This window comes from Amblyomma mixtum, chromosome 2 (genome assembly GCF_055824585.1).
Source record: "Amblyomma mixtum isolate Tamu chromosome 2, ASM5582458v1, whole genome shotgun sequence".
Lineage (NCBI taxonomy): Eukaryota > Metazoa > Arthropoda > Arachnida > Ixodida > Ixodidae > Amblyomma > Amblyomma mixtum.
In genome coordinates, this window is record NC_143013.1 from 264,243,517 (window position 1) to 264,268,149 (window position 24,633).

At 45.3% G+C, this 24,633-nt stretch overlaps 2 protein-coding genes across 8 annotated transcripts in view; both read right to left on the reverse strand.

Annotated features, from left to right (window-relative positions):
* The window catches only part of nSyb (neuronal Synaptobrevin), a 34,875-nt gene extending 30,665 nt beyond the window's left edge, over positions 1-4,210 (reverse strand). For all 7 annotated transcript variants that reach the window (XM_089573825.1, XM_089573826.1, XM_089573823.1 and 4 more), the window contains exon 1: positions 4,086-4,210. In XM_089573825.1, the coding sequence (XP_089429951.1) occupies positions 4,086-4,087 (2 nt within the window). In that variant the 5' untranslated portion in view covers positions 4,088-4,210. The remainder of the gene's footprint in view (positions 1-4,085) is intronic.
* Positions 4,211-10,894: 6,684 nt separating this feature from the next.
* Positions 10,895-24,633, reverse strand: part of Tmtc2 (Transmembrane O-mannosyltransferase targeting cadherins 2) — a 326,821-nt gene continuing 313,082 nt past the window's right edge. The window contains exons 5-14 of the mRNA XM_089573830.1: positions 23,184-23,298; positions 21,554-21,639; positions 21,339-21,400; positions 20,383-20,505; positions 19,978-20,056; positions 18,200-18,321; positions 17,456-17,537; positions 17,003-17,117; positions 15,881-15,944; positions 10,895-14,372 (exon numbers count right to left, since the gene is read on the reverse strand). Of these exons, the coding sequence (XP_089429956.1) occupies positions 14,178-14,372; positions 15,881-15,944; positions 17,003-17,117; positions 17,456-17,537; positions 18,200-18,321; positions 19,978-20,056; positions 20,383-20,505; positions 21,339-21,400; positions 21,554-21,639; positions 23,184-23,298 (1,043 nt within the window). The 3' untranslated portion in view covers positions 10,895-14,177. The remainder of the gene's footprint in view (positions 14,373-15,880; positions 15,945-17,002; positions 17,118-17,455; positions 17,538-18,199; positions 18,322-19,977; positions 20,057-20,382; positions 20,506-21,338; positions 21,401-21,553; positions 21,640-23,183; positions 23,299-24,633) is intronic.

Consider the following 24,633-nt stretch of genomic DNA (forward strand, 5'->3'; position numbering starts at 1 on the left):
TTGAGTGCCCCCAGCCGCGTTCCGATTACCCCCGCGAACGCTACCGATACCTTACAGTCTCCCTTTAAGTATATCCAAAAACTGTGGCTAACTTACACCTCACTTGGCTGTCAGATAAAGAGGAACACTCCGCGCATGCTTAACTCACTAGCCTGTGTTAGCTTAATCATCAGTCAATGAGTTGTTCACTTTTGGATTCACGATGGCGGAACGACTGGACCAGTGCACTTGCATCAACCTAGCTTTTTGGCCTAGTCGTCAATTCTTGGAAGCGATTTAAATGGTTCATGAAGTGTGGTATGGGTATGGTACCTATATGCTGGATCTAGCAACCATAAGCTGCACCTGGACTAAGGAGAAATGCCATAAAGGAGGACTCTGGACTGATTTCAACCACCTAGATTCTTAACATAAGAACACAAACCACATGGGTGCTTTTTGTATTCGGCCTTCGTGAAAATATCGCCATCACATTTGGGATTCAGTCCCATGACTTTCGGTTTAGTAACTGAACACCATAGCTCTCAGCCATCTTGGCAGGTAAATCGCTTCTAAAGTTTTAAGAAACAATTTAAGGTGTGAAAAAATGACTTCATGCTTCGTGTCGCCATTTCAGGGATGGCTGCAGTGGTGCTGTAAACTAAGCACAATGCTGGTGCCCTTGGATGGCTTGAATGGCAGAAAATGTGGAATGGGCAACGATTGCAATCAGGCAAAATTGCCAAATTGGGTCTGAGTACTACTCAGTTTCAGACACAGCAGGTAACGCTGCAGAGGTTGCAGAAGTATTGCATTCGTGAAATCATATTACTCCGCCACCTATCATTCACTCTTCTCAAAGCCTTCGAGTACTAGGATGAAAACTAAGAGCAGTATAAAATGAAGTGCTAGCACTGAAAAAAACGCTGTCGAAGCTGTGAGGCGTTCAATTATGTCCTAGAGTGAACTACTTTTTAGGTGCAGATAAAGTGAGAGCGAGTCACCCTGCCAGCTGCATATCATACCGCCACACGTAATTCTTGCTTCTCGAAGCCAAGATGAGTCGCAGGATGAAAATATGGCTAGAGGTAAAACGAAGTCCAGGAATATGCCAGTCACGGCAGTAGTAAAGATGTGCCACAATGAAATATGCCTGCATTCACTTCGGCTGCATGGCGAATTTTTGGGCCTGGACATAGCCTGAGCGAACAGGCGTGCTAGTTTTGGCAGCGTTGATTGCTATGTGTGAAACGGAGTACAGAAGATTACTTTGGCATTTTGCATACTAGGAGTACCAAGAGCTGTGTTAGTCTGACCACTGGCAGGGCACTACAATGCCCTGATTCCTCAGCCCTCAGCTTACCGCACTACTGCGAATTAATGCTACGTGCGGTTAGCCCTTTAGTTCTTTAATGCCGTAACGCCACGGCCACATTATTCAAAAGTGTTGGAAAATTTCCCTTGCATTTTGCAGCATACACTAGATTACCTAGGAAGGCAGCTAAAATTAGACACAAAAATTTAGACTATAGAACAACGCGCTAGGAGAAACACCATTTTCAAGCATGCAATACACCCCCGTATCTTAAGGGGGGAAGGCTACTTACAAGTACATACTCAGTGCACGAGGTGCACTGCCCTACAATTGCTGAAATGAGAAGGTATCTTCGTTAAGAAAGAAGCTCACAATCATATGTAAAATAACAGTTAGGTTGCAAAGTATTATGCAATACCTGAGCAAAATAATTTCCTCGCTTTTGTTTCACAAGACAGCATTTTTTTACACACTAGAAAGCAAAACTACGAAACCAGGATTGTGCAGTATCACTAATAGCAAGTTTCGCTACCCACAGCAGTAACTAGTACTGATGCAGCCGTAAAGGAGCAATTTTCACAAATAATAGAGTTGTACAATTACAACAATATAGCTACTGCGTGTAAGAATACTGCGTGCAACCTCTTCGAAGTTGTCAAAGCTCAATGATCAATTATAATGCGCAAGCATTTGGCAGGGCACTGCAGGTTGACTTCTGTCGCTAACAGTCCATCCAGATGCCCAGAACATTACGAAATTTTAAAGGAAAGATTTCTAGAAGCACAAGCAGCTAGGCCGCATGTCTCAATCACTGCATCCATTCTGCGACTGAACACTGGACTTGGGAGAACACCAAATGCACACGACTTTGCTCTTTGAGTACCAAGTATTTTTGAGTATTGTGTGGAAAACCTGTCTACAACTGTCAGTCTCAGAAGCCTGCACTCCTGCACAAAATGGCCAATGAAGAGAAAGTACTGTTTATTCTTTGAAAACAGCAGCTAATAAAAAAATAAAGAAAACCAACTGCCACAATTCACGATAATATGGTACAAAAAAGCCCGTGCCTCCATCACTCAAGGCCAGGAAAGGTAAGGTGCAATCAAGACTGAGGCCACGAAAACAACAAACGAACATACTCTCTGACTGACTTAACAGCTCCAAAGCTATTCTGACATGTACTGAATTGGTTTAGCTTTTAGAATTCTGTTCACCAACAGCCGGGTGCAATGTGAACCAGATTTAACTTTGCAGAGTAGAAGTGCTGGCAGATGTCCGAGCTCATGATAGCAACCAACACATATGGACTGTCAAAGCAAAGTGTTTGCAATTCCAAGCACACAGAACTGCTGCAGCCCAAGTTTTATGTGCAGTGAAAGCATTTTATTTTAAAACAGAAGCAGAAACGTAAACGCACGCGCCGGCGATCCAGAGCACGCTTCCATTCGGGGACACTAACAGCTGCCAAAGCAACACTGCAGCTAGAGTAACAGATGTTCTGCAAAGGTCTTTTCCCAGCAGACTTCGCTCGCATTTTTCAATGTTGCGTTTATCTCTGCCAATGTCGGACAAGGCCCAACATATGGCCTGACATTGAGTTGCAGGCCAAAGCTGCAAGGCGGGACTCCGTGTCAGCGGAACGGCCGAATGCTGCTGCGACGCCTGCAACGCTCTTTTACACGGGTTGCGCACATGGCTGGCTCACGACGTGGAGGTCCCCGTGAGTCATCAGCGCGGTCGACAAGACAGCCTCCCTCCCTCCCCTTCCGTCTCTTCGTGACTGATGCGTTATGCTTTGTTCTCAGCCGGCAACTAGACACCCGTCGATGGACGAGGCAGAACGAGGCGGCTGGGCGGCACCGACTTATCTTTCGAGGCTGCTGCTATATACAGCCAAGATAGGGGACGAAAGAACACAAGTCGCGATTTATCAGTAGTTCAGGAAACAAACGGCCGAAAAAAGTTTCTTGTGCTAGACTGACTGAGTCAACGTCTAAAGATCGAAATTTACCGCCCAAGAACGCATCGGAATGCTGCGGTGGGAGGTTAATTAAGCCGCCTCGCACTGCGCACGGCGTGTCTATTAAAACAACGCCCACGCACAGGGCTTCGTACGCAGCGGCGATAGCGTTCACCAGCAAAAGGGAAGAGGAAGACGGGAATGAGTGCGCTAAACGAGAGTCCGAAGCACGAAACGACTGTCGAGTGACCTTCTCAGTGCCGTACGAGCGTCACGTCAGGTGCGTCAAACGCGCGGTGCTATGCCGAAACGAGAGCGCTGGCTGTCAAAACGAAAATACGACCCAGCTGAGGACTGCTACGAACAGCTTCGGCCGTGTTTCGACGCGAATGCGACCCCGCTGCTTGAAGAGAACTCGAATGGGATGCATAAAGAGCTGCGACGGCAGAAATGCGGGCACATTTGTCCCCGATAATGCACAGCTCTGAGTCAAAATGGAGAGCTTCGATTTGGGACGGGGCTCGGTGGCCTGCGAAGCAGAGCTCGTGAGCGGCCGCACCATTCGCGCTCGAATGGCTCGAGCGAAGAGACGTCTAGACGTCCTCTAAGGGGCCCTTCAATTTTTTTACCGAGCATGCTGAGCGTATGGCAAGCATCGAGTTATGGTTCATAACTGCGGAGGCAAAAACAAAAATTAAGTTCGGGATGGGCAGAACCGGCGGTGGCCTAACAAGCAAGGGCCGAAACTAGCCGGTTTGTGGCACAGCAGAGGCTTTGTCGCAGCCGCTACACCGCGAAAACGCTGAAGAACGCAAAGGAAATGCGACTTACATGTTCCCGAGCCCGAGGTTGATTAAAATTAAGGCTTTAAAGGGCACTCAGGATCAATGATGGCGACAGCTTTTTCAGTGACGTCATACATCCGGGGTAGAGATGCGTACGTTGTGAAAGAAACTGGCGTGCCGTGGCGCCCCAATCGGTCCTGGCGTCGTCTGCTGCGCCTTTTTGCACCCGTCCGATTGCGTGATAAAAAAGTCAAATTAAAGTACAAAGCAAAAAAATGCGTCATTCTTTCTTAATTTTATTAGTATAAAACTGCGAACTTCCATCAGCGTGATTGTGATAAAGTAATCGGAAAGTGACAACAGTCCGAACAAGCAAGTCGCTGCGTCTTATATTTGAACAACCAAAATTTGAGCGCGAAGTTATCGCCGCAGAAGTAATTTAAATGATATGCTTGAAATGTTACGTGTATGATTTGGTGCTCAAATGGCCCAATATACAATTATTAGGGTACGCAAGTTCCCTACGTACGTGCACAAATCGCTGCTTCGCTTCTCAGAATAGTACAGCCAAAATATTGATCACACCCACTCAGCGTGCCCGACTCTGAGCGTACCCAAGCTTCCAGAAAAGGCAACAGATGTGGACAAGGGACCCGATAATAGCGCATTTGAATGAACAAATGAACAAAACTGTGATCGATGGGAACGGCGTTTGTATAAACCTCCGCGAGATGCCGCTACGGCAGCGGCCTTGAAAAAAGGCAGGTTGTACTTCTCCTTCCTGTCAGAAGATGGCTGTACGGGTCTTAACTCTCATAGTCGTACAAAACTTGAAATAACACTTCGCGGAACTTCTGCTGTGCTCTGAATGGGGTCTTGTCTCTCTCTCCACTGTAACTGCTCTCACTCACTCCTTCATCCTGAACTCCCTCATGGCCCTGTGAGACAGTTACTGCACCCGTTAAAAATGCTTCCTGAAAAAAAAAATATATATGTATATTTGCTAAGCGGTAAGGTCAGCGTATAATTTCACACTTATACCTTTGAGATTAACGGTCGGGAAAGTGAAAAAAACTGAATAATCAGCATTACGATGGTCACTATTCTACAGTTATGTCAGTGTTAACCGGGCCAAAAACCACTGATCTCCGGGCGGGGCCAGCAACCAACAAATTTGGTTGAAAAAGTGTCGACTGCCGAAAGGCTCCGGAATATTTTTGGTAGGGGAGAGGGGCAAGACCAGGAGGCATTTTTATTTTCGTTTATGCTTTTATTTATTAGTTAATTTTGCCTTTTTTTCTTCGGTATTTTTATTTTTAATATTTTATTATTAACTGCTCCCAAATTAATGCATTTTGCATTTTTACTCCTACTTTCTGAATGGCTTATAATTTGTTCTGAAAAGATGATCCCATTAAGGGATCGAATGTTGTGGACTGAGGAAAGCCATAAACTTCACATAATCCTGCAGTGGAATATTACGTCTATAGTATGTATGCACAGTCGAACCCGACGATATTCAGCTCTGAGGGGATAACGAAATAGTTCAAGATATCGATAATTCTATGTACAAAAAATCGCTATAAAAGCTGCTTTTGAACCATCCACTGCTTGTCATAAGATGTCTAATCCAGTTACCATGCAGTGCAATATAAATATAATAATCCTCATCCAAATTAATGAACAGTTATGGTTTACGTAACACCTTCAACAGTGAAGTACGCCACCTAAGGGCCGCCGCTGGGCGTTAGTAATTAATTAGGTTGACTTCACCGCCGTGGCGTGTGAAATGAGCACAAGAGACCAAAGGCCACCCTGAAGCACTTCACGTTAACCTCGTCACGTGGTTCACAGTGCTAGCGCTGCCAGCAGGTGCCAAAGGCGCGCAATGACAGTTCGATATACAGCGCAAATTCCCTATTCTTTTACACAGGATTTTCAAGGGGATAATCGGTGTGTTCGATTTAGCCAATAATTCGAAATATCCGGGTTAGCTCTGTCCGAGCTCGACTGTAGTAGTATGCAGTATACATGCGCATAGGCGTGCGCAAGGTTCAACTTTCGGAAGAGCAGTTTCATCAGGGCCCCCCCTCCCCAACTTCAGCTCGATCACTGAGGCCCCAACGATGAAAACGCAATGGAAGGATAACGAATGTCTATAAGGCATTTTTCAATGTGTTAGAATTGCAACATATACAAAATATTATTGAGCAGTAGTTTTAGTATAGTATCGTCAGAAAACCTGCATTACCATAGCCCTGCACTTTAAACAACAACGGGACAGACCCGACAGAGTAAAGGTAAGGCACCCCTACCCCTGCCCCCCCCATCTCATCTTCAGGCGCGACGATAAAGGTTCTTGCGGTTGAAAAGCAGAGCCTATCTACGAAAAACAGGCTGCGTAGGAAAGGTTGTTAAGAGAGACCGAAAGTTGGTGATCGGCCGTTGTCAAACCACAGTTACGCCACTCTCTCTGGCAGCAACAGCAAAAATGGTTCCGTTCGAATGAGCTGTTACGTTTTAAGCTCCTGCAATTGTCGTCGAATCCGACTGTATACTGCAATCGGGAGCGGCTAAAAATCTGTAGCCTGGACATGGTGCGCGAAGAACCACGTGTTTCGTCTGCTCCCGTGTGACGTTCCCGCGTTTCCGGATTTCCCCTCAACACTGTACCAACTCGGTTGCTCAAAGGGGGGAGGCGTTTAAGGGAGGAGAAACGACCCAATGGGCATTGAAACTCGCTTGGATGTCCTGGGGCCATGTGAGACGTCCTGCGGACGTCCAGTGAACATCCAGTGGAGTTTCAGTGCCCTTTGGGGAGCTTGACCTTCGAGTGAAATATACCTGAGTATATATAGCAAAGCTGAAGACCCGCTCACCACTTACTGGAATGAAGGCGATATAATCGTCTGGAAGGGAGTGGCGTCACTCGGTCTTTGATCACGGTTGGGTCAAGCGCGCTTGTCCCAGTTGTAAAAGTCTACGTCAATTTCTGGACATTCTTCTGCACCTTATTGTGTACTCACACACCAGTGAGCCGCAGATGACTCATGTCGGTGATACCGCGCAAACGTAATGAATCGATTAAAACTCGTCAGGCGACGTCTACAACCCGGCCGAGGGTGCGAACGTGCATGCCTTTGCATGCGCTGCAGGTTTGCAGAAATAAGCTCTTTCGATGCTATCGACCATGTGGTGAGTTCAAGATTTCTGCCACCGACCACATTAAAAACTGCAACAGACTATAGTGCTCATGCGGGACAAATTCCTATGTCAAAAGAGTGAATCCTCGGGACATGCACTGGTTCGGTGACCGCGGACATCTAGAAGCTGACATCCGCCTTATATCCGCTAGTTCACCAACAGTGGACCTTTTTATTGCCGAGAAAAGACAGGCGACCAGTGAACACCCAGAGTGGCCTGCGGATGTTCGGATCTGAAGGGTATGACCGGCGGATATTTATGGTTCATTGAGGCTTCCTCCTCCGGTAGAGACGAAGCCTTTTTGTTTTCCACACAAAATTTTCAGCTTTTCCAATGAGAACCATTAAACTGAGGTTCTAAATTAGCATGTTCAACTCATAATCTCAAAGAATAATTCGTTTCACTGGCTGTAAAGTTTATTTAGCAGAGAGCATTGTTTTGCTGCCCAAGGCGAGTAGTGCACATATAACGCGGCGTAATACACGTGTCTATGGCAAAATTATGAGAATGCGGAAACTACACACCGTCTAGCGTAGCTAGAGTGCTTGCTGCTGACAGTCGTTGGCACAGTACCCTCATCGACTAAATTTCTGAATGGCGTCAGAAAGAACAATTGCTTTCAGTACTTTCAATATATGTTTATGATGGTCGACAGAAGCACAACGTATATTTAATGTAGATCATGTTATCGTAACAGTCCTTTAAATGAGCTGGGACTGCACTTAACAACAGAGTAAACGGCGATCGTAAAGTGCAAATAGCGAGCTTTGCCAATTAAGTTCTTGACTGAGCCCCAGCCATGATATGGAAGTCAGCGATCTTCGATTAGTTTTGTCGTCTGACGGGATTTGTGAGATATATTCTTGGATATCTGAGTGCGTGCAACTGAAATTGTTCACTTGAGAAACGGCAGGATGTTTATAGGAGCAACTTACCTTTCGAGATATGCGTCGTATTTCGCACGGAATCGAATTCACATTTGGGCACGATGCGACAGGACGTCTGTATAAGTCGAAAAGTTTCTTCGCTATGTTTCGTGAATCTTCGTGGGAAGATCACAAGCTTTTTCTCAGTTTTATGTGTTCGTATTACGCCATAATGCTCAGCGAACACTTGTAGAGAGAAAACAAGAATATTCAGTTTGCACACGAAAGCCCCTGTTTACTCCTTCCGAATGGGGGTCAACAGCCCTCTTTACTCCATCGGAGAAGGCGCGCAATACACCTCCTTGGAGAGCCTGCAGTGGGAGTGCGAAGGCAGTGAGTTAAAAGGGAGTGCCTGCGCACTTCAGTTGCAGAAAGGAGGGAGTCGGAAGATAGCCTTACTCTCTCAAGTCATTTTACCCTGTCTTGCACTTTGTTGGCACTAATGTTGAAGCTATCAATGCTTGGTTTGGTTTGGTTCATGGAGGTTTAACGACCCAAAACGACTCAGGCTCTGAGGGACTCCGTAGTGGAGGGCTCCGGAAATTTCAACCTCCTGGGGTTCTTTAACGTGCACTGACATCGCGCGTTACTCGGGCGTCAAGAATTTCGCCTCCGTCGAAATTCGACCGCCGCGGCAGGAGTGCGATTATACCCATATACTGCACCAGCGACGTATCCCTTGCGCCCAAGCGCAGTCACGCTCACTGGGCCGGCTAAAATGTATTCATGTGAGTCGCGGGCGCCATTTTGTACAACAGCGCTCAACATCCGCACTGCAAGCCGGAGCACTTGGCGAGCAGCCAATCAGACATCGCGCGTGCATGTTACTCACATTTATGGCAAAATAGTTTTTATGTGCTTGTCACTGAGTGGACGCAGAGCTTGTCATGCGAAGGTTTTACAGCAAAACAGTTCTTCGGCTTTTCAGCACTTTGTAGGCACTGATTCGGCGATGCTTGTAGAATAATATGGCACTCGTATAGCTATTAGCTACGAGTGTGCAGAGCTGGTGCAACTACCAAGTTGTAATAAAAACGTAATTTGCAGTTGCAAGACTGCCATGAAGATATAAACTGTGGAGTCCTGAGGATTCGGACGATTTTTCTTCGCATTACGTACTGATCGAGAGTACTTATACCCTTGTCACAAGGAGCATTTCAATACCCGCGGCGGAGTACTCTTGCTGTGCCCAACAAAAAGCACACACAACCTCGAGAAGACGATTCTCACGTAAGCACATGTACTCTGCTGAGGAGGTTTATGTACTCTCTCTATTGTCAGTGGAGTCAATTAGAAAATATACATGTATGTATATATATATATATATATATAACGCACTTGAGGCCTCAGACCGGCGTGTGATCCCAAAAGAAATTAAAATGCAATCTCGCTGCATTAACTAATGCCATGGACACTTTTCATCGGGCGTCGCCACGGTGGCTCAGTGGTTATGGCGCTGGGCTGCAGACCCGAAAGACGCGGGTTCGATCTCGGCCGCGGGGGTTGTAATTCGATAAAGGCAAAATTCTAGAGGCCCGTGTACTGTGCGATTTCAGTGCACGTTAAAGAACCCCAGGTGGTCAAAATTTCAAGAGCCCTTCACTATATATACGGCGTCTCTCATAGCCCAAGTCGCTTTGGGACGTTAAACCCCCAGGAACCATAAACCATTTGTTTCGCCACAAAATGCTGTGGAGTGGGCGGCATGTGGTATCTAAACAGATGTTTCGACGACACGAACGTGCATCTATGTTTTTATGTAATTAGATCTGTTTATAGGCAGGTTTAAGGAAGTACATAAACATATATAGATCCAAACTGCTGGTTGTCGTTGCCGTGCTTTGTTGCACCTTCCCAGGTAGAACCGAACACTGCAATACAGGTTGTTGTGCGAGTTAGAGTAACATTACACTCGGATGTTATGCTAATCTAAAAATTTACAGATGACATTACATGTTCCAAGGTAAACATTACCATTCAGTCAAAACGCCGTGCTAATGATGTGTTTGAAATTTGAATGTTCAAGTCACTACTATAAAAAAAAACATTAATAATTGTAATCTTATTACAAAGTTCAGTTCAAAACGATATGAAACAGTACTTTCAACCATTGTATCTCAGAACGTTTCCCACTGTTTGTGCAGTAATGATGTTGTTCAACTAACAGAACTTTGCAGTTAGATATCTGCAATGATGTCTGTCACAGACTGCGTGCACAACCAAAATACTTCACTAGTGAAATTTTGCATGTTGCCCACCCACCACTATCACGTAGAAGGCAAGGGTGTGAGATGCATATTGGTTCTGATGCACTGCATCGAGAGTAGCCCCCGTCTCACGCTCCTTGCTAAGTGTCGATTAAAGTTGTGAGAGATAGCAATTGGCAGGCCTGGTCTTGCAGTCACGGTTACTTCTGCATTTTATCAAAAGTCGCATGTGTGTTGTTTTAATGTTTAATTAACGTGAGGAAAATGTAATTCTAAAGTTTATTTGCAGCATTTAACAAACGTTTAAAAAAGTACATTAAGAGCAACTGAACACACGCCCTTTGCTTCACCTTCCTTCGTTAGAAAGAAAATAAAGTCTTTGATTTGATATGCTATAATAACGTTTGACCAAGACAAAAAATTTTATTATTGTATCGGTGCTACCTGGGTAGTTCGTCAGCCTTACCTCTATCAGTCCACCTGGAACAGAAGGAATAAAGCAGACAACGGAGACTCAATCCTTAGATTCAAAAATTTATTTGTAAATATTTTAATGTATTGTACAGAACTTTTTAGGAAAGCCTAAATCTTATTACGCACATGTGTCGCTCCCAGGATTCTTTTATAACATTCTTCTTTATTATCTTCAACATTTCGGCACACAGGCTTCGCATGCGCCAGGCTTGACAGCATACAGATGCGCGGAGACGCATTTGTGGACAGGCAGGTGAAATAAAACAAACCGGGAACTGTGAATGTCTACGGAAAAAACTGTGCATCAAACATAATAACCAAGGCTTTCGCGTTGTGTCCACCCGAGGTCACGAGTCAAAGATAAAAACCACAGGAGTGTGGTTGTTCTTCTGGCTTAGAACGTAATAAAGTGGGAAAAATTTCTAGAAGATTCACAAAATTGAGAAACTAGGAAATTTAGGCGTAGGTTGTTCATCTCTGAAAGCACTGCATTTTTTCGACATAAGAAGGAAGCTTTGTTCAAGCTGAACTGCAATGGCTGGTTATGTTATGTACGCTGGCATGAAGCTATCAACTTTACTTTTTGCCGCGAATCTTCCTGACCTGATTGCAGAGAAAGAAATGCTTTTTTCACGAATTCCGAGAAAATTCGTTCATAAAAACAAGCAAACAAAAGAAAACAAAACTTTTGCTACATCATGTCAAGCTTTGGTCTTCTCAATCTTGCGCTAGTATAACTTTTTTCTTCAGTATTGCCCAGAATGCAAAGGTAACTACCATCGAGTTTAGGTAGCTCAAAGGGGATTGCGAATATGTTCCAGTTGTGCAAAAATTCGAATCATGGGGCGCCCAATTGCGTGCGGTGTTGACGGGCCTCAAAAGTAACTTGGAATGAAGCGGGCGTTCGAATTAATCCAGTTGAAATCATCGAGGTTCTATAGTAAGAATAGCTATTGGTAGAAGAGCCTATTACTAGCCATACAAGGATGATTTAATCTTGTTCATGTATCAGTCGACTCGTGACTTTGGGTGCACACGGTACAGCAATTGTCTAAAGGCTCCGCAAATGGAATTAACCAATCTGGTCCTCGCTCGGCCCAACACCTGACACACGGAGCAGAAGACACTAATTTTCTAGTGCCATAAATTACGCAGCGATTCAACTGGCAGACACAGCTGTCTACGCAGCTGCATCGACACATGACCAATGCACGCCGACTTCTTGACACTGTTGGCATGTCTTGTTCTTGTCTGTGTTGCCAATGGTGAAAAATCACATTCCCTGGGTGCACCTTTATGGATCTTCATTGGGTGGTGATCAAGCGAATAAAGAAACTATAAATATAAATAAGTTAATGGCTGCCCGTTCTTCACAGAACAGAAGCGGGCAGTGAAGATTGCTTACGCTCCCAACCAGCCTATAGAAATCACGCGGCTATCTTCTCTCTCTTTCTCTCTTGTTCACATATTTTCATATAATTACAATGGGCAGACCAAACGACCTCTGCTTGGAGCGACTCGAACCTCTCGCAAGCCAAAACAGAAAGCCAAGCACAAAAGCTTGAAGTCATAGAGAATGTAGGCTTTAACGTGAATGAGAAATCATCCATCGGATGATAAAGCAAAATAACAGACTCGGGAGGTGGTCAGTACCTCAGTAGGATGCGGCAGAAGGCTTTGCTATTTACACAACATGAATGCAAAGTTTTCAAGCTAATAGGTGTGTTTCGCGAGCGGTGTTCCTCAACTTTAGACTCATTAAATGTACATTCAGCATCATGCTGCACGTGTTTGGCCATTATATCTCTGGCAAGTTAAAATGTACGGTTGTATCTACAAAAAAAATAGTAATAAAGCACAAATGTGTGTGCACAAAAATCCAAAAACAAAATATGCCACTAGTTTTGCTTTACTCTTCCAAAACAAAACAAAAAATCCCGAAGACAGGAACTCTCTTCATGCTCTGATAGAGCTTCAGTAACTCCGTCCTCCTGCGAGCATATTTTATTAAAAAACCAACAAACTCAGAATGAACCGGGGCACGAAACATGTCAAAGCTCTTACTTTATCCAAATTTAATTGGCCCTCAGCCCATTTTGCCGCGTGTTGTCTATCTACATGGCTTTCTGTACACAGACGACGGATGAGTCAAGAAAAGTATATGTATATATTTATACATATATATACTATATCTTTCCGCCGAACTACATGGAAGCAAAAAGTTTGGTCGAGTGCGCCAGGCGATTGCGTCGGAAATAGAGAAAAAAATCACGTGTATCACAACTCAATATATAGATTTATCTTTTTTTTCCTCCATCCTCTTTCCTCCGTTCTCCTTCAGTTGAAAAAAAAAAATTAAAAGGAGCCTCTTGTTCACTACATCATCACTGCTTAGTTATCTAAACGCGAAGCTTAGCGCAAAACGCACACGCGGGCTTTGGGTTCGCGCAAAAACAAGGGCACATATCAGAAAATAAAAAAACGAACAAGAAAAAACCAGGACAGGGAACGGGAACATCTGAACAGGGGATTAACTACAGCAGACAAGCCACGATGGCGCGTCAGCACTTTGACTAGATCTCTTGCTCTTCGTAGGAGGGAATAACATAATTGCCGAAGTGCAAGGGATTCCGGGTACAAGGGGGGGACATGATGATCAGACCGGAGAGATACAGATACAGACGTAGAGAAACAAAATATTCTTACTGCATCGAGTCCGGCCAGACGCAAGTGACTAAACAATGTATTCACTGCTTTCCTCTCACTCGCACGAGAATAAAGATGGAAAGCCAACGAGAGACTATTTCCAGTTCTGTTCACAGAGAGCTCATACCGCACAAAGAACTGACGTGGAGTCACTCGCTTCCAGAGCTGCTGCTGTTTCTGTACATGTCAGACAATAGAAGTACCATCATAAATAATAGGGCAGAAAGGAGGACTGACTAGGCTCTGTGCAGTCAACTCGACGGCGATAGTCAGTTTTGCGAGCAGTAGAGGACACAGTTGTTTCTCTTCCAACTTCTGGGGCAAACCCCACAAAGTGGTGACAACAGCGAAAGTAAGCTAGCAAAAAACACGTCAGGAGCGGCGCCGACGATGTTGTCAAGGTAGCAGAGGCGCCGTGTAGCTTAGGCGAACTTCGCTGACGAACTTCACTGAAGAAATCCGGCAGGCAACATCCGCAGACAGGCCTCACTCAGACGAGGATGGCCGCCATGGTTCTCAGCTGGCGTTGGCGCCTTCAAAGCGTACGTGCGCTGATGAGGTGTTTCCGGTTCCGGCGGTACCTCGCGCTTGTTGCCACAGTGATCTCGGCAGGCGACGCCGCTACCGTCGGTTGTTGACTATGCCGGTAGCCCGAAGCCCCTTCTGGGCAAGCAGATTTCGCAGCTTCTGGAGGTTGTTTTGCGTTATTGGGTCGTCTGGCTTAAGTCGGAGCGCTTCGAGGTAGCTGGACTCCGCTTCAAGCAGCTTCCCGTTGACATGCAGCATGGCGCCCAGATTCATGTGACTCGTGACCTCCTGCAGCAGGAAACAAGAAAAAAATGGAGGGTTCTGGTGAGCATTCAAAGTAAATATCTGTCAAGTCTTACACTGCCTACCACACCGAAAACGAAAAAGCAGTTACAGAGCGAATGAAGTACACCTCCATATGTGCATGTTTGGAGTCACACTGAGGGTGTTAAGAAGCGTACAACAAAAGTGGCCAACACTGAAAAAAGAGCATAAGATATCTTCAGGTTGCTATCCGTTTATTATACCCGATCCTCAGTTAATAGGAGCAGGATGCAAGAATCCTGTTCTTCCCTAAAGCGTACGCTGCATGTCAGCCAATAAAACAAAGCCTTGATTCAAATGTGTGCTCAAAAGCTAAATAAATAAATAAATGGCACTAGGCTGTCTTTCACCTGTTTTTGAATGAAAATAAATCCTGGAACCTGAACCTATGCTTACTGAGAAACAGGTCCCAAAATTCAGTGCTTTCCTGGGACAAGGCCTTTCTAGGACAAGCATAAATTCTAAAACCTAATCCTATGCTTACTGAGAAATTGGTCCCAAAACTCAGTGATTTTCTGCTGTCAAACAGTTCTATTCGAGATGTGTGGAACTATCATTGAGCATATAATCCACAAACAGAGTGTGGTAAATACTCATCAAATTATAACTTTACCGCCTTCTTCGAAGCATACATGCACAAGATAATTACGAAGAGGAGTATAAATTGAACCAATACAAAAATCTTCACAGCTCAAATTCATAAAAAACATGCGATGAACCTTTGCCGATGGCCAAAAAATATTAAGATTTTAAGCATTGACCCTCACACACTAGGCAGAGCCACTGATTACGACCCTCTTTGCATTTTTAGGGAATCAGGATGACATAAGTTTTTGTATTTAATGCTCTGACATTCGAACACCTGATCGGGTCAAAATGAAATCAAAGGAGTATGCAGCTGTCGTGTAGTTTCATAAAAAGGGAAGGGAATACAGTCAAACCTCAAGAGAGCACATACCATTAAAAACAAAACAGAGCGGGACAAAGTTAAAATACCTTTAAAATGGTCAATTTGTTACTGCTGTATTCAAGAGCACAAAAGAGTGGCAGCACTTACCAGAGCTACTTCAATTCAAGCCTTCGATAAATTGTGTACTGAAAGTGGGCTTTGCCTCATTAGCATGACAATTGCAAAAGAGCACCCTTTACAGGCAAAAGTGCAACGTGGAATCCCGGCTTTTTGTGAACGTAAGCGACCATATCAAAACTGACATACATGAAACCTATAATTTAGTTTTAATGATGTGTTCAGCAGTCAGCATGAATAGAAAACTGCACCTAAGGGCGTACACTAATGACTCACTGTCCGAGTGCCACACGCAACCGTTAAAATACAGATTTTCACACCATGCATGTGCGTGCTTATACTTAAGGCTATTCTGCATTGGGCCTCTGTCTTGGCAATTCTTGTCCTTTTCGTCTGTGATGCATTCACAGCTGCCACAGAGAGATAAACAGCAAAGCCCACTTACACCGGGTCGTAGTTTCACTGCAGTGTAGTAGAACGCTTCGGCTTCAGCATTTCTGCCCGCTTGCCTGTAGGAGAAATGAAAGAGTCAGAAAAACTTTGTAGCAATTTTTGTGGCAATCTCGACAGAACAGTACATCACCAATGACAGTTACTCTTGAAACAAATGAAAACAAGCAACGAAAAGGAAAGCGATGGAATGCACTTGGAGGTAAATGGCAGACTTGCCAAAAACATCTAACAAGGCATGCTTCCAGGCATTCACAATTGTTCGCACCTATAGGCGTAGGTCAGCAAGGACAAAACCAGCAGAGCAAGTAATGCACACCTGCATTGTGATCATGACTTCATTTTTGTTGCTTTGTATGTGAACAAACTTCCGCGCATTATTATATTCACACTGGCTATTCTAGAACCATACCTTTGTATGCTCTTGTCCCAGCTAAAAAGTGAAGAAAAAGTCTGATAAGGAAGCAGCCAATTTTATGTCAAGTGACTTCACAAAACTGGGCTGTTGAGGTCCCTATGACCTATATGCATCTTGCTAACATTAACAGGACCCTGAACTACCTATCAAGCATAGCGAAATGACGCTTTCAGTAAACAGTTCATGCCGAATAGACTGTCTATGTCAGTTTATGCAGTCTTACACAGCGAGTGGCTCTGAAAATCCCTAATTGACTTCCATACGGTCTCCAGGCTTTTATTTATAAAATGCCGAAACAACAGAGACATGCCGTGACGGTAGGAACTCAAGTAGGGCATGGCGTTAATAAGTGCCGTGATGTGCATTCTTTTGTTTGCCAATGGTTGAAACCCAGAGATTTTTTACTGATTGCGCTAGCCATCAATGCGACCATTTTATGCTGCATTTTTTCTCATAAATTTTTGTTTTATTCCAATTTTTGCAAACACCTTACTTCAAAACAGTATTTTTGCTGCAAAAACAAGTTGTGGTGTCACTTATCTCCGGCAGCTTTCATTTAGTGTTCCTGTAAAATATGTAGTACACTGTCGAAATGTGTATTCTGTTCTGCACATGGAGCCCTTATGAATGTGCGCTCAGTAAAGTTACTCAGTTCTCTATAGCTAAGCAGAAGAAAGAAGACAGAGGCTTGATGCTCACCTCAGCGTGTTGGCAGCATTGAAGATGATCTCGTACTCATCTGGAGCAAGTGCGGCAGCACGCAGGTAAAGCTCCGCCGCCTCCATGTGCCTGTCAGACTCAGACAGGAACTGACCTGCGTTGGAAAGACTTGGTTGACGACTGCCTCCGTAAAGATGGCACACCGTACAAATAAGCGGCCAAACACACAGCTGAGAATATGCTAAATACGGCTACTTTAGTTAAATTATTTTCATTAAAAATTCGAGATAAAATTGAAGACTATGTAGTGATTTGCATCCAACAAAACGCGGCACACAAAAATTCAAAAATTCGAGTCATACTCAAGGTGTTAGTTTACATCTGTTATGTTAAACAAAAGACATGTTGCATTTTCATCAGAAGGCTGTTGTCTATTCCTGTCAAATCTCCATAAAATATTTATGGTATATGAATAATCTCTCTGAAGCTTACCATAATGCTGGTACACGCTGGAGTCGTTCGGAGCCAGTCCTTTAGCTCGGAGGAACCACTGCTCCGCCTCAGTAGGCCTATTCTGTGAATGTAGGGCAACAATGCCGAATGTAAGCACGGCATGCCTATTCGGAAGAATACTTCATTAAGGCTAGTAACTTTTGGCGGCGGAGTGAAATGGAGAAGAACTTTATGCATGGCAACCGCAAAACAGTACTGAAATGGGATGTTGAAGAATGCGGATACATGCCTGGGTTAGTTGCCAGTTTTTCCACTTATTTTTTGTCGAGTTACATTCATAACAACATAAGCCTGTTTTTCTATGAGTTCACAATATTACTTTGACTATGCAATTGCTAGAAAGAACTCATTGTAAACATGAGCAAAAGAGGACATGAACAATACTATCCGACCACATTGTATTGGTAGAATGCAACTTAATTTATGTTCTTTAATCAAGTGAGTTATTACGACTAATGCTCGTTATTTTGCATTGTTTTTTTGGGCGCCTACCTGTAAAAAGATGAATAGCAGAACTTTTGCAAATTAAGGTACTGTACATAGTTTATATCCTAAAAGTCCCTAAAACTTTACAGCTCTTCACATTTTATTCCATAATGGTAAGGATGGACCACACTGATTAATTTGAGTGAAAGAGCAACGCCATTACCAGAATGTTAATGTGCAACTTTATTTTTATGCGGAAGACTGAAAAGTCTACTGCTAAACCATATGATGCCTTACCAGCTTTGATAGGAGCTTTGCGTAGGTCAGGTGTGCTGGGATGTGATCGTGCTTCGCCCTTAAAGCTTCTTTGTACCACCGCTCCGCTTCGACGTAGTCACCCAGCTTGAAATAGGCTTCACCTGTGAGATTGTGAATGGTAGGTGATTAGGAAAATTTTTCAATACTGCACACAAATTTTCATGGAGTCATAACGTTGTATAGACAAGGAAAAAACCAACTATTTTTATTTGAAGACATAGATGGATGTATTTTAGCAACCATTGCTACTATATAAAAAATTGCCAGTAATGGTTAAGGGAAAAAAGTTCTAAGGACGATTATCATACTGCCCAACGCGAAATTTGAGCGCAGCTTTGCAGGTGTTTTGGTTTTGTGATATACTGAGGTAAAGAATTTAGAAATTCGAGATTAGAGATGCGAGTATGTATGTACAGTTACAAAGCATTCTTTATTTTCCATGGACACTCTTTCTTTCTTCAAGTAACACTCCTCTCCAAGTCTTTGACTGTCATGAAGATGGCTTTGTGGTTGGAGAGATGGATGGAGATATGTTCAACCAGCTGCACCAATGCATGGTTAACAAGCAGACAGTTCAAACTAAAAAGACAATGTTGTGAGTGGCGTGGCCGATGTGGACAACCTATCGCGTGCAGCCCATTTCACATCCCCACCCGCCAACGGAACGCAGCGTGGCGCGACTACGATGTGGCCGCGCGTGCCGCCACAGACAAACGTCCCCTCCTCTGCCCGTCTACCTCCGCGCATGCAGTGGCAACGGACGAAGGTGCGCACGGCGCGCACCCCTCTGGCGCCATCTATGAGCGAGCAGCGGTACTTTCGTTCGCTCGGCACAACCGGTCTCGAGGGGAGCGCACTCGCTCTTCTCCCCTCCCCTCGCTCCGCTCGCGCTAGGTTACACCAACGGCGACGTGGCTTAACCCACGAACGGGCGCATAAGAGCTGCTCTCTAAAAATAATTTAGAGGTTCCTCTTTAAGCCGGAAATGAGGTAGACCATGATAGGTGGCATGACTTCCATTCTCGCGCATCACGTGCCCCGGCAGACGTTGAGGAAGCTGAATCCCTCCATCTTGTCAATCCTGCTTCCCTGGCAGGCTGCAGGGCTGGGTAAACTAGCAGTTTTCATGAGTTAACTATTCATGCAGCGCTCGTACCTTCATACGTCAAAAGCCTGGCAAGTCTGGCGCTCCTGTGATCTTAGCTAAACCTGCTACACCAAGCGCGAACTGTAGACACGCCGAAAACCGAAGTAGCACGGTGTTCATCGAGATAACAGAGTAAGAACGCGCAGGAACTGCCATTTTGTCTAGACGATGTTTAGCTTCGCGTCCCTCAGGTCTTTCCAGGCTTACAAATCTGGCCGCTGCACGTTGCACTCAGCAACTCATGGGAACCTTGCAGAAAAGACGCAATAAAAACATGACATCACTTCACTCTACTGGCAGGCTGCTGCGCGGTCCCACTCCTCACGAGCCACACTTTGCTCATCTGCCAAGATGTCGCATGCTCCTGCTACCTCTCTCTCAACCTTCGACGCTTTGCTTTGCACTAATACCAGATGGCTGCGCTGTTGCACGTCTTTTTTGCACCGCCAGGGAGTGAGAGGCGCGAAGAGGACTGCCAACAACACGATTTTTCGCCCACCGTACCGAACAGCGGTATATCGCTGCAAGTTAACGTAACACCAAGGCGTCAGGAAAGAAGTTATGCGCGATTATGGTATAAACTTCGTTAGATGATGGCCTAGAAACTCACCCATCATGTTGTAGAGAGACTGCGGTTGATAGTGATCCGGCATCTTGGCGACCGCTTCTTGGTAAACTCTGATCGCCTCCTGAAAGCAGAAACGGGAATAAAAAAAAATTCTCATTTCAGTTATGCCATAATTTTGAATCGTTACGAGAAACATAAAGCAAAGTGCGTAAAATGATATCTCAAAAGCGCCTCTGACGACCATTGATGAAATGTCGTGAACGGATGCGACTCGTTCAACTTTCACCAACCCCTTACGTTTTGTAGTTTCACAAAACAGAGGGCCAGCTAAACCTGTCAGCTGTGCAGGGCAAGAAAATGCGCCCACATATTTGCTAACCTGTTTAAACTCGTAGGGTAGTGGTCACGAGTGAAGAACCCTGCCATATCCCCCTTGGAATCACTCACCTTGTATTTGCCTTCGTCGGCGTAGAGCCTACCAAGGTTGAAGAGGGCCGAGATCTTGGTGCTCTCGTGCGTCTTGGGGTCCTTGAGACCCGCGCTGTCCAACTGGGCGCAGTGCCGGTACACCTAGTGGCAAGACCGGTCGAAAGAGCATGTGAGTTTAGGCCAGGAATGTGCTCCATGCGCTCATCTTTAGGATGCAGGCATTAGCTATGTCACGATACCACGTACCCGACTACATGTGTGTTGGACCCACTCATGTCAGAATACCACTGGTGGTTTCTGTTTCTACACCATTTATTTTTTTTCTCCCTCTCCCCCACAGCGATGGTTTACTGGCTAAGGCGTCCGACGGCTCAGCGCACGGTCGCGGGTACGACCCGACCGCGGAGGCCGCACTTCGATGGAGGCGAAATGCAAAAACGTCCACTCAGAGATTTTGGTGTATGTTAAAGACATACACGTGGTCGAAATTATTCCGCGGCCTTCCCGAAGGAGAGGGGGGGGGGGGGGCTTATGGCCCCCAGTGTTGCTTTGTAAAAATATATGCAATAAACAAATAAAAATCAGTGACCCACTACAACCCACTAACCTCGCACACCTCTTCCTCCATGGTGAATTTCAGATGTCCACTGACGTTCACAAATTTACTGCGCCTTTCCTTTCTCCAGAACCTTTGCTTTCTCCTTACAATAAGAACTTCTGAAAGAAGCCTCATGGAATCAAAATTCGGCCGCCGCGGCCGCGTTTCGATCGAGGAGAAATGCAAGGCATGCGATGTCACATCAGGCTGTCAGTGATGATCCAACTAACCAACAAAAATACTTTCGCTGCTCAAAGTCTTCGTGAAATAAATATTGCGGACATAAAACAAGTATGCGGGTCTGAAAGCCTCAAAAGGATTTGACTACATCGTTGAAAATTAGAGGAAAAAAAGGACACGATATAAATCAACTCACTTCAATGGCCTCCTCTTTCCTGCCCATGATGCCAAGGACAAGGCCCATGTTAAGGTGAGCCACTGGAAAAGTTGTGAAAAAAAAGAAAGAAAAAAGCGTCAGGAAACATCGGGCAAGGAGTGGCATTTGCAGCGGATTCCGACTCCAACAAGCCCCAGTAGCAGGGTAAAGTTCGATCCCAGGCGAAAAACTTACGAGAAAAGTGAGACACTTACTTGCTAGCCTAGGCCTGAACTGAATCGCAAGCTTGTAGCTCTGAAGCGCTTCCTCCAGGCGGTTCTGCTCTTGCAGGAGAATTCCTCTGGGAGAGAGAAAAGAGGAGGAAAGCGTGAATGAACGAGACGGTACGGTGACGACAAGCACACCGAGGAGCGGGTTAAGACGTCGACAGGAAGGCTCTTTATTAGGCATCGAACTTGCGCCTCTAAGGAAAAAGAACAAATTAGTGATGGCGATAGCAACACGAGGACTAGGCGTTTTAGTCTAAATCAATATCGCCGTGGCTGTGCCTGAATCGGGAACACTCCTTCCCTATCGAGAACACTCCTTGTCTCGCCTAGCGAGCCTAGGTCTCTCCCTCGCGGAACCCAATGGGCATTGGAACTCTTTTGGACATCCCATGGACGTCCTAAACGTCCACAGTACGTCCAAGGGAGTTTCAGTGCCAATTGGGAAGTAACCGAAAACGGCAAGGCTGCAGCGATAACCGAACATTGTTTAAGAAGTAAACATTACGAAATTCGCAGCAACATGAAAGCTCTGCGGTGTCAGGCATCAACAAAAGCTTTCAGACAAGCTGTACCATGATTCCATGATTTCGAGCTAGATCATGAATCCAGGGAGCACCTCACAACGAAATTCGAATTTCGTGCCTGGAACCATTGCGCTGACCTTCGTAGTTTCATCCTACTACGGAACGATGGGAGTAATATGCAAAGTTGCGAAAGGGGAGCGCAAATTCCATTAGGTCACCCCAAAGGGATCACTGAAACAAACACCTAGCTGTTGCAATGCATTTCTTCAGCGCGCTTTAACTATCCAGTTTTTCTAAAAAAAAAAGTGGGGCTGAGGCTAAGCTATAGTGTTAAGCCTGGATATCTCGAAGCGAAAAGCTTCGTGGCGATGCTCATGGTTTAGGTTAATGTTTCATACATAGGGTTACAATTTGGGTGTAGCTTCTAGCTTTTCCATAACGTGTTGTCTTAGGTATACAAAGCTTGTACAATCGTTATACAAGGCTATTAAAATCTCTATTTCTTCTTCAACGGACACAATGTCTTGCACTTTATGTATAGCCATAAAGATGGCCCGGTGATCAGAGTAGTAGCAAGCAGCTGGCGCGCGACCTAGCAGGCGGCCTCTTTTATGGCCGCTGCCGCTGCTCACGCGTTCTCGCAACGCCTTGCGAAAGAACCTTCTCCTCTTGGAACGGCGGCGGCGACCGCGCGGCAGCGGCGAGGGGTAAACTGGTGGCGAGGAGGAGAAGTGGCGACGTAGCGCGCGCCGCGGCGGCGCCGAGGGGTGGCTCACGCGAAGCGCGGTGCTGACGAGCCTAGTGAAGCTTTTCGCTTCAAAAAGTTAACTGTTTCACAAAACGCTTTTCAATTTCAACCGCGCAGCGGTCAATGGAACTCACTTTCCTGTTGTGCTTATGCCGACCTCAACGCAACCCCAGTATGTATCGGCGTACATCGTGCTAATCGAACAACTATTTATTATTATTTATTTAATCTGCACAGAGGTGTTTTTTTCCCAATTTCTTCGACAAAATTACGAGCATGCGGCAAAGCTCTGGGACCTTGAGCGAAGCGAGGCTGCGGTGAACAGTAGGGAAGGGCGACTCACAGGTTGTAGTGTACGTCGGCCATGTTGGAGCGGTAGGTGAGGGCCTTCTTGTACGCCCACTCCGCTTCGCCTTTCTTGCCATGCGCACTCAGAATGTTGGCTAAGTTGCCATACGCTGTAAGGAAGCAGAAAAAAAAGGAAATAGAAGTCAGCCATTCGTTATGGGTTAACAGAACCGCATTCCCACACTGTAAAGGGTTTTACGACCTATTCCCACAACATCTCAAAAAAAAAAAAAAACGCAATGAATAGGGGCTGTAAAGGATTTTACGACCTGTTGAAACCGCGAAAATTACAGAAAATTATAACGATTGCCCCTCGGGAGAACCTTTCTAGCACAAGCAGCTAAGCAAATGCTTGTTTCTTCGAAATGTGTGTTTCTTCCTTGATGGTGTAGTTCATTTTTCTAGTACAAAAACAGGTGCCTGCTATAGCCGGTTCAGAAGCAGACCACAGCGTTTATAGCAAACAGTCATAAAACCGTGCGTTCCTTGCAAACAACCATAAACAGCAAGAAAAAGTGCCGGGAAATGGAAGTGCAAGGAAATGGTAAAAACTGTAACAGGTCCTGATTTCTCTCTTTCCGCGCTCCACAGCGCACCCAATTTGCTTTCTTGTAACGTACATTTCATCAGAGCTATGAGCTGCTCCTTGCTGGCCATAGCGCGTACAGACAGGAACCAACCCCAGTGGGAGTTTGAGTGGTTGGCGTCGTCCTTTAAACTTCATGTGTTGAAATATTTACTCCATCAATATGGAGCAAAAATTAGGTAAATGCGCTATTTACTCCATTCACCGATTAATGGAGCATAAAGGATTTTACTCCTTTTAACTCCCGATTAGAAATGAAGTTCTTTGATCTGAACCCTAAAATAAATTGGTAAATTGGTTTTTGAGGAAAGTAAATGGCGCAGTATCTGTCTCACATATCTCGGCGGGCACTTGAACCGCGCTGTAAGGGAAGGGAGGAAGGTGGGAGTGAAAGAAGAAAGAGAGAAAGAGGTGCCGTAGTGGAGGTCTCCGGAATAATTTCGACCACCTGGGGATCTTTAACGTGCACTGACATCGCACAGCACACAGGCACCTCTTGCGTTTCGCCTCCATCGAAACGCGGCCGTCGCGGTCGGGTTCGAACCCAGGGTCTGAACACTGCACGAATTTCAAATGGATTAAAGAAGCATCCTTCCATGCCGTCCATATCGCCACCTAGCGTCTTCGTTTGTTTTTGATCAGTCACGTGATAATGGCGGTGAGTGAAGTCCATTTCGTTTCTATCTTCGCTGACATCGCCGCTCGCTTCTGCAGCTTCCTGGAGCACCGTTTTACGCTACGCTAAGCTACACTGAGCTGTTCCTCTGAAGCCTCTAGTGCACACCCACGATACCTGATTTTCCTTCCTACGCGAAGCCACCACGTTAGGGTTAGTTCTCCCGCTTAGGCCTCATTCTTT